This window comes from Cuculus canorus, chromosome 3 (genome assembly GCF_017976375.1).
Source record: "Cuculus canorus isolate bCucCan1 chromosome 3, bCucCan1.pri, whole genome shotgun sequence".
NCBI classification, from domain to species: domain Eukaryota; kingdom Metazoa; phylum Chordata; class Aves; order Cuculiformes; family Cuculidae; genus Cuculus; species Cuculus canorus.
In genome coordinates this window covers 9,654,120-9,664,814 of record NC_071403.1, presented here as the reverse complement: position 1 = coordinate 9,664,814, position 10,695 = coordinate 9,654,120, and the positions used below count along the sequence as shown (strand labels likewise).

The following is a 10,695-nucleotide window of genomic DNA, read 5'->3' as shown; positions in this document are numbered from 1 at the left end:
GCTTCCTATTCGAGTTTACTAACCCATAGACTCATAAGGAGACTCACAAGAGCTTCCACATTATGCCATGCCATTAGCTAGCTATATATCAAAAAATTATTACAGTTAAAATTGATTCTGCAAGCTGCTAGAAAGAAAAATAGTCGATAGCTGAAATTAGGTGTATTACTGTAAATTGGGGGGAGGGGAGAGAGAGGTTTAAAGCTCTGTCTGGCAAGAGAAGGGTTAAGGACTTTTTTGCTATACCCGTTTCAAATTACAATGAGAAGCCTCTTCTTTCCCAGCAGGGTTGTGCTTACATTAGTCTTTAGATCTCTCTTGAAGAGAGCTGTTATATTTGTGCCTGCTAGAGTTGGAAATAACTGTTCAGGAGCTGAAAAGGGTTGAATGGATTTACAGAAGGGTTTTTTTTGCAAGTAAATTCATTGCAACACATTAATTTGATTAGTACATTCTTTAGAATTACTTTACACTCAAGCTATTCAAAAGATGTTAAATTTATCACCAGGCTGCTGGACAAATATGTATTACACCACCAAGGTACAGATCAAGACAAATCTATGACTCAGGATTTTATCTTGGGAAGAGCGCAAGGTGTATGAAGAACTCAGAATAACGAGGGAAGATAACTCTGGGAACTACAGTGTGTCAGAAGAACAGCTTTTGATAATACAGCTCACCACCAAAGACCTGGTTATCTAAGTTTTCTATAGGAATGCCTAGGTCAGCTGACAAAATACTGGTCTTCTGCTCCATAAATGCAGAAAAAACGATAACAACAGTGGAAAATTGGAAGTCTGAATTTCAGCTTTCTTAGAAATAACTGCAACCTGACACATTCCATAATATTTAAACAGGGTGGAGGGAGAAAAATCACCAAAGATGTTGCGTTTAGAGATGACACTGACATGAAGAATAGGTAAATTTTGTTTTTCAGCCACTGGGAAAGCAGACCTCATAGGAACTCAGAACAAGTAGGAGAAAAGATTTTTTTCAATTTTTTTTTTTTCTTTGTTCTTTTTCTTATCAAAGATGAACCTAACTGCACTCAAAGCTTTCGTGGGCTTGCTCTGGAATTGCTGGGTTCTTGTGGGTCATGCACAGGGAGGTTTAGGAGACAATCATGTCCATTCGAGTTTTATTTACAGGAGGCTGCGGAACCATGAGAGAAGGGAGATTCAGAGAGAGATTCTCTCTATCCTGGGTTTACCTCACAGACCCAGACCATTTTCACCGGGAAAGCAGGCTTCTTCTGCACCCCTCTTTATGCTGGACCTGTATAATGCCATGACAAATGAAGAGGATACTGAGGAGCTGGAATATTCACTGAAGGGATCAATGGCAGGGGAGAGCAGAGGAATACGGAAAGGATATCCTGCCTCTCCAAATGGATATTCGCGGAGAATACAATTATCTCGCATGACCCCTCTGACCACACAGAAACCTCCCTTAGCCAGCCTGCACGACACCAACTTTCTGAATGACGCTGACATGGTCATGAGCTTTGTCAATTTAGGTACGTGGAAAATTTTTTGTTTCTGCTCTCTTTGACAAACTGTTAACCTGATCTTGCGAAGGGCAAACCTCTCGACCAGACCGTAACCTGTTCTATAACGGCAGGATTGGGCCTGGGAAGCTGTGCCACAGGCAAAAGAAAAGTTGTACTGGTGGTAAAGTAGCTGCGTTGTAGGTGGCCATGGAAAAAGATTTTTCTCACTGTTTATATAAAGTCAGTTTCTATAACTCCCCTCTGCTGGCTTCTGTTTTCTTTCTTTCATTGATGTAATGAAAATTCTAGCCTTAGGCCAACTAACTCCTTTTTGTAAAAAAAAAACTCCAAAAATCAAACAGTTACGCCTGTTGCTCAGTTATTTCCCCCAGTGTTTTGCTTAAAGCTCAGACATGAACAAACATCAGTTGTTAATATTCTAAAGTCTAGAATGTTATGGAAAGGGAAAAGTTAAGCCATTTAAAAAAAATAAATATTTCTTAGGTTATTTAGTTGTTGGGTTTTTTTTTTCTGTTGGTAAGAATCAGAGTTTTATTATCTTTTCAGCTGGATGGCTGGATTTTAAATAATCCGTTGCTGTTTCTTTGTTATTTCTATTTAATAACCACAGACTGTGTTTTATTATGCTGCCGTGGTGTTCAGCATCTGCAATGGTTCTTATTTGCTGTGTCATAAATAAATTAAATAGCAAGTAGAGTATTAAACACCAGAAACATGCAAGCAAAAAATGCCTCAGAAAATTATATCAATTCAGATACAAAAACTGATAAAACTGAATTCTATTGTCTTCTGAGTATAATAAACATGCTTAACAGTTACATTGTGGTTGAAAAAGCAGTTACAGATTTTGTTACTAGAAGGCAACTTAAATCTCATTAAGTAAGGTGTAAATAATTAATGAAATGTATTTATTATTGTTAGAAGTATTTTAAATGCTTCAGGGCTCATAAAGCTAGCTAAAAAATCCCTTCCCGTTGATCTGAATAGCAAGGGATTTAACTGAAAACTTTAAGTTTCTCAATGATCTGGTACAAAATCAGACAATCTCTTGCTTTCCAGGATAATACTTTATATGGAAGCATTTTAAACAATGGCACATGTTCTGAAATATATTCAGATTATCACACACATTTTGCACCTTTTATGTCTATGAGGGCTTTAAAACTTGCTGAAGGATTAAAAATGTTTCCAAACACTAAAATCTTTGACAACTTTAATTTCGAGGTATGTGACACTCTAGAATTTAGTTGTCATAATAATAAAATTACTTTTCTTTAATTATTTGGCAGATCAGGAGGTATTCAATCTTGCAATCTTTTTCCTTAAGAATAACATATGTCCACAACTGTAAATGCATTTGCTTGTTATTCTTGTTCCTGAAAGAACAGACCAGAAAAAAAAGAAACCTCCGGTTTTTTTTGGAAAATGTGTTCCTCATCCTTAAGAAAGAGTTACATATTATCCATATGCTACTTCTAGGTTATCATTGTATGCCTCAATTTACCCTGAGTATCTGGAGTCAGCTGAATTTAAAATAGGAATTTTATAAAGGAAAATAGGAAATGCTCTGATCTTCTAAGCATTAGTCAAGACCCTGATCCTGCAGTAATTTTTCTCCTCTGTCCTGAGAAAAACCCTCGGTAAATACGTCTCAGACCATTTCATCAATGGCCCTGAGGACTATTTACACGAGTCTTAGCCTTTGATTTCACGAATCATCTTTGATTTCAAGAGCACATCTTGCAGTGCCTGAGTAGAAGGCTCATTGTCAGATATGTCTTAGCCTCGTCCAGCTGCGCTTCCCCAGACAAAAACCCTCTCTGGAAGTATGAAAGCTTCCACTGAATGTCCTACCTTGACTGGGAAGTTTCTGATATATTTCTGATTTTGTTGGGAAGCCTGTGTTGCCTTAAGAAAGTAATTTTATGAAGTGAAAGCGTATCTTTCAGCTTGCATTTCTAAACTGTGAAAACTAGGGGTGAGTTGCTTTATTTTTCTAGTGATTACAATTAATAGACACCATTAACTTATTAAAAAATACCATGTAAATACCAAGTTTTGTGTGGTCTCTGTAAAATTAAAATGTGTCTCAGCTCTGTGTAAGGCTGAATCCTAATTAACTTCAAATGCCCTTCCATACACATTGGATACTGTGGTTATTCCACCGTGTAACACGCGTTAAGAAATATTGATGACCAATATAGATTAACCTCAACATTTTTATTAAACAATCCTATGTTTCAATATAATTAACATAAAAAAGAAATAAATCATGGAAACGTAACCATTTTATATGATTTATGCAGTTTAAGATTGTGACAGATGAGGGCAAGCTCTTTTAATGTACAACAGGGAAAAATATGCAGTGATAAGTGAATGCTAACACTGTACCTTAAAATCAATAAATGCTGATGCAACACAGCAATAACTCAACTGGTTTTACATTTGAAGCCTCAGTCAACTTGCATCAAATTAATCTGCTCTGGAAATAGTATTCACCATGTTCATACTTGCACATCATTAATTACATAAGGTGTAATTATAAAGCTTTATTAATCATCATGATATTTTAAATTGGAACTTTTCTATATAGTTGTAGCCAGTTATGATAATTTAAGACATGCGTATTAAAAGAAGAAATATGTAGCTGAGATGATTGCTAGGATTTATTAAGCATAATATTGAAAAGGCTGAATAAGATTAAAAAGTAAAGTGTAAATAGACGGGGCGAACAATTTTTATTAAGGAATAAAAATTGAAACTTATATACAAATTTCAACAAAACCTGTCAAATACTTCGATTTCAAAAACAAATTTAAAAAATAATCATCTAGGGAACTGCAATTATAATTGTGTCAAGCAAGCGGGGAGGAAAACAAGACTGCATTTAATTCTCCTGAAGTTAAAATTGTAAACACCTGCTCTTTGTACTGGAATTCAAACCAGAATTTCCATCTCTTTCTTTCTTAAAAGATATAACAAGACAGAGTCTATGCCTGTATGTCCTGTATTTTGCATAAGATTGTGTGCATTGGCAGCTCTCCATAAATATTGATGATTGTAACAGAAGAGTTAACTGGGGTTGGTCCAGCAGTCAAAGAACAAATCCTGCACTAAATACACTGGGGTTTTCAAAGATCTGACTATATCACCTACAAGTTCAAGACTTTGTTTTTCCTCACTGGGTGTTTTTTTTTTATCCTGTTGTTATATTTTATTGTATTGTTGCAAAGCCCTCACTGTTTAGAGTTCTGGCATCTTCTTTTTGGCCGATGTCCCAAAATGACATATATAGGATACCCAGTTCCTCAGAGAACAGGCAAATAATACTCATGTAATCCTACTTACTTTTCTGCTTACTCAAAATTTAGTTACGGAAGGACTTCGTTAAGATAAATGTTAGTGTTCCCACTCTTCACCTCACACCAAAAAAATGGGTAGTAGTTTAAACTACCTTTAAACATTTCAAGGACTTATTTTTCCATTAGCATCAAAGCAATTATTAAATCCACTGTACTTAAGTGTTCCTTCTCATGCAATTCAAATGGTCTGAATTTTCATTTGTTTACAGCACATCTGTAAATTTTCCTCTAAAGATATTGCTGCATTTGCTAAGAGGCTCAATTTTCTTTCTCCGTATTTTCCTATATGAACTCTCATTAAGTTAAGAGGTAAATATATACAAGTTTTGCGGTTTTCTGTTTCATTTTTTTTCTTAGCATATTAAACTCATTTCAAGAACTAAGTTGAGAAGGTCAGTATAAAATTTGTGAACCTGATTCATGCATGTGAATTTAAAGAAGCACACAATATTATGGGGATTTTAAAAGTAAGAGATGCACCCCAGAAAAACACCTTTTCTTCTTCACACACAATGTGATTCCACAACCATATTTACAATAAACATCAAATTACATATGCTGTAAACCATTCTTAAACCATACACTGAAATAACAGGGAATTTAGCCTATGTGATGCACTAAAGACTGCTTATATTTATACAGCTTCTCTACCCTAGTTTGTACACTGTCTTGAAGATCATATTCTTTAAAACCAGAATCCCTAAGCAAATACATAAATTCATGAGATTTACAACCCATTGTGTTCATCGGAGAACGCTAACATGGTAGAGAACAACTTTCGTACAACTACTTTGAGAAACCTATAGTACATCAATCCACATCAAATACCTGTACAAATATATATTCGTTACATGTGAAAAAGAAAGGATTCCTAACTGCAATCAGACCTTGAGCGTACATGGTAGCTAGTTTCTTAAATTAAACTAATTCAATTTCTACAGCCTTTCACTCACAGCTAACATATCATCAGCAAGGGATATGGAGTGCTAAGCTATAAAATGCCAGGAGCTGTGGAGGGGGAGCTGGGTTTGTAGGATACATGCGAAAAAAAAGGCCTCGGGATCTTTACCTTCTCTCCTCAAAACTTAGGAATGAACACACTTTCTTTATTTCTTTTCCACTGGATTTCAGATGTTGCGATCTTAATTTTAACTTTACATGAATTTCCTTGGCTATGGTACAATTTCAGTCTGTAAAATGCAGACTTCTAATGAAAATATTGACACAGCCTTAACTGAAGTGACGGAAACAGTGCTATTATCTTGCTTTGAACAGAGAGATGCTGTTACAGAGACAAAACTTGTTAAATAACAAATAAATCCCACATCTTTAATTGTGGAATTGGATAAATAGCCAGAAAAAATGAGAAAACAATCGTGATTATTTTTTTTTGAATGGCAATCCCGAACTAATAAGATGGTCTTTTTCACTCTTTTACTTAAAATTTAAAGCAAATTAGGACAAGTGGGTCTCACTTATTCTTCATTCAGAGTAGACCTCGCTGACATCTTGAAACCTAAGATTTTTTTCCCTTAATAAAATTTTTGTCACTGAATCAGTGGATTGAACTAATTTGTTGTGACCCAAGTAAATGATCTGCTATTACAAATAACTATTAATAATGAAATAATTTTCTATGATCAAATTAAATGACAGCATTTTTGCGGAATAGGTTTATTTATTTCTAGGACAAAAAGACTTTACAGGATGACATTCCCTAAAAAACCTCATCTAGTCCTTGCAATTCATAAGACAATTTTAAGCAATTTTTTGTGTGATGACAGAGCAGGTTGTTAGGGATTGTTTTTGATTTTGAGTAAGAAATATTCTCCATATTCCTTTTTGGAATTACACTACATTTGTTGTTTTATATTGAAATATTTTATATTTCCTTTGAAATATCTCATGTTACATGAACCTTATGAACTATATAGCTTTACCTCAAAATAGGTTTGTGTGTGATCCATAAATATCATCTAACAAAATAATGTTTTTATAACCGTCAATTAATTTTTTTGCCAAAGTTAACACTTTAAATCCAAGTAAATTATTGTATCTACCCAGCCAAAAAAATGTCAAGCTCTCCATTAACTGGGGTATAAAACTGTCTGACTTTCCTTGCCGACAGATTTGAAAGAACTTGCAGATAACTAAAGAAAAACTGATTTAGCAGATGGTTGGACGTGCATGGTGAAAAGCTATATATATGTAGGTATATATATATATAAATATGTAATTATTAATATTTTTCCCATTGGGAAAAATGGCTGACCCAGTTCCGCTTCTTCTTTAGAAAGTGCTCCTTTCCAGACTAAACACAGACTTTGGGTGGGGTTCTGAGGACTGTATGTATTGTACAGTACATATTTTCCCAGGAAAACACAATCTCTGAGTGACTCTGCTTAGCCGTGAAAGAGAAAGACGGAGGCTTCTGGAGACTCTTCTGTGCGGAGAGTATTAGAGGAGGAATCCATCTGCTATGGAGTGGATGGAGAGCCTCTTAGTTCTCTTCCTAAACCCTGGTTTGCTTGCTTAGATAACAGGACAACTCTGGCACGTACGTGATCTCCCACACTTATTGCTCCTCTTATTATTTTCTCTGAACTTTCAGTTATGCAAAGAATTTTACCACGGCCACCTGCCTACTTACTGCCTGAGTTATGGAGGTAATTACAAGATGGGCAGTTCCTTTTTCTTCTCTTTTTAGCTACGGCGGTTCCTTTCAGCTTGCTTTCACAGGCCCACAAACTAATAGTTTTGCAGAAAACTGATTGATTACAGTCTGATCACTCTAGGTGTCATCTGGTGTTTCTACATAGCTGAGAATGAACAGTTTATGAAGTGCCAATTGCAGCCTCCAGCTAAAGAAAAGCTCCCCAGGGCTTCAGGAGAGCTCTGGCTGCTACCAGACTTCATAATTATTTCCCACACTTTCCCCCATCCTCTCCTACTTGTCCTTTCCCTTGTCTCTAACCCCCACCGTCTAGGCAGGGTCATTGAACTTTAATTTTATGTCAGTGGCATTTGGCTGCAGAAAGGATTAAAAGCTGAAAAGCGGTGAGACTAGGCGACAGAGCAGGAGATGGAGAGGGAAGGAATGAGAATAGGCATGAGAGAAAAATGGTGAAGCACAAACTGAGACTTACAGGGAGGACAGCCCTCTTCTCAGTTGGCCATGGCCAACGTATGGGGCTGGACACAGACCTGCTGGGCATGGGAAAAGTTCACAGCAGAGAAGTAGCATCTGCAGGAACTGGTATTACTGGAAGCATTAGTCCTGCTCCTCCGTGCCTCACATGGAGCATGATGTTGTAGCACTGAGAGCATTTCCCACACCGATAGAGTGAAAGACAGATTATCACGGTAGGGAGAAGAAGGTGCATACAGAAAGAGAAAGGGAAAACCCAAGAGAAAAAGTGAGAACACAGAAGATGTGCAAATGAAAGATAAAATTTGTCCAGTGTAGGTTTCTTCTAGTGAACCTCGCAGGTGAAGGGAGTAGTGTTCTTCTCAATCCCTCATGGCAGAGCGGCTACCTCAACCTCCCCAGCCAGTTGGCTCCTCAGGCAAATCTTTTCATCCTTGCAAAATAAAATACAGCTCCCTCCACCCTTCGGTATGTGTGTGCAGGGAGTACACAGACAGGCTACTAACATTTGCAGCCATAAATAACGTAGAAGCTAGCTTTTAAAAACCACAGGTTAAGGGATGAGGGCTGCCATGACGCACACAGAGAGGTTGAGATCAGAGGAGCAGCTAAAAGGGGTAGGGAGAAACAATGAATCCCCTTGTTCTGAGTCATATTTATGAGTGCTCCATTGCACCTAAAGTTCCTATTTTATTGGCTAGGCCATGGGGTTTCCCCATTTGCTCATCTCTTAAAATAACACCCCTGGTTAAAATTTCCTATAAAACACAGAAATGCTACAGCAGGCAGAACTTGTCAACCTGACAACTACATTATTTAAGTGTGTGGGTGGGGTACACCAAGCAGTAGCTCGCTTGTGCTTTGTACTGAATTATGAATTAATTTCTATACAAAAACATTGACTGTACAACAAGTAGAAAAGGAGAGGTTTTACAGCTCATCTTTCCACTCAGAAACTCACCACTACTATTGAGAGATGCAGCAAAAAGTGAATCTAAATATTTAGTTCCCAACTCTTTTTGAGCAACCACTCCAGTGCAATTGATGGAGAACTTGTCTTTATTGACTGCTATTGCACAAATCAATGGCATATGTGGTACCTTGCCAGAATGTGGCTTTACTTTTTTCCTCTCTGTAATTCAGGGCAAACTGCACAATAATTACTAATGAGCTAGAGCCTAGAAAACTAATCTGAACAGCTAGTGATGATACAACATATATATCCATAACTGACAACCAGTCTGCAGAAGCAAAATTCCACCTATCCCGTTCTTGGAGGAGAGTCAGAAAGAGATAGGAATTTGAATTGCTGAATTTTCTGTGAGGTTTATTATCATCTGACTTAACAATGTGATACATTCAGACCCCCTGAGAAAGTAAGCGTCTTTTCCAACGTCAATGATTCTGTGAATCTATCCCTTTGTACATCGTGTCTATCAAATTAAATTATTTTTTTTTCTAATTCTCATGTATTTGACTGTAGTCAAATTAGTAAAGTTATATTTGTATTATCTGGAAAAGCTGTTACCTACGTTCCAAAGTAGTTATTATAAATTAATAATGATTTGTTTGAGCATGTCCATTTAAATCATCCCTTTTTTAAAAATCGAGGGGAAAATACAGGTGGCTATTAAATTATGAGGTATTGTAAACCAATTTTTAAAAGATATTTTGTTAGACTTTATGATATGGATAGCATCCATTTTGGAGGTAGAGGTGTTAAATGCTGTCCTGGCAAACCTGGGCTACAGAAGAAAGAGCAGAAACACTGAATGATTCGTGTCTGATTTTGGACCATCAGCCAGATGGCACCTGATGCCACCTGATGCCTGGAGCCATGGAGTTCTAGTGGTACAGTTTGCAAAAATGTTAACTGAGAAATCAAAAGAGTAGGTGAACAGTAGTGTGGTTGATGAAGCCGTCGGAGCAAGAGCAAGCCCAGCATAGAGCCCCGTGACAGCTGTAGTCTGTGGTGATTTATGATGGCTGAAATCCAGTAGGAACATAGCTTTTGGAAGGTTGTTCCCAAGGTTACTTCAGCTGGGGTATCTGTCAATAACTACAAGTCATAACATGCTAGTGATCCAGAAGGTTAATCTGCTAGACACTACTAAGCTACCTTGCTGCCTTGCAGAGGAATGTGTGCAAATGTTTCACAGTGAGTCTGTCCCGACCCCCACCTAGCCTAAACCTGAAAGGTAGAGAGTGGCATTTTCAAGCAGCCAGATAGGAAAAACCCAAAGAGTCCTAGACGGAGAAAGAAAATAACATATCTCTGTTTTCCAATCTGTAAAACACGGATGGGCAAATACTTCTCTGTTAGCTTTTAATTCGGTGCACTCTCATTCTTTGAGCTTGAAGAGTACTAGAATAGCTTTCTTGTGAAACCTCTTTTCACTCTGGTTGTGTACTCTATAAAATACCTCAGTCCTAAGAGTCGCACAACACTTTGGGTTTCCTCTTGGTCACCTCAACTGTTAGTTTAGAAAAGGCATTAAAAACCCCTCTTCTATAAGGACAAATCTAAGAACAGTAAGTTCTTGAAACAGTCAATGCCAAGCAATAATGAAGAAGAAAAGGAAGCACTGGAATTAGAGCAACAAAACTGAGATTTGAGATCTGGTGCAATGGAGAAACAACATGATTAGTCCTTGTTCTCAGAATACAGACTCGTG

The 10,695-nt window shown here is 37.1% G+C and overlaps 1 protein-coding gene across 3 annotated transcripts in view; it reads left to right on the top strand.

The window, feature by feature from the left end:
- The first annotated feature begins 321 nt into the window (after positions 1-321).
- BMP5 (bone morphogenetic protein 5) overlaps positions 322-10,695 on the top strand; it is a 56,357-nt gene continuing 45,983 nt past the window's right edge. The window contains exons 1-2 of one of the 3 annotated variants that reach the window (XM_054064014.1): positions 322-540; positions 1,149-1,516. In XM_054064014.1, coding sequence (XP_053919989.1) covers positions 1,267-1,516 — 250 coding nt within the window. In that variant the 5' untranslated portion in view covers positions 322-540; positions 1,149-1,266. Of the gene's footprint in view, positions 1,517-10,695 lie in introns of all 3 variants that reach the window. The other 2 variants (XM_054064013.1, XM_009567773.2) reach the window with 2 other exon arrangements.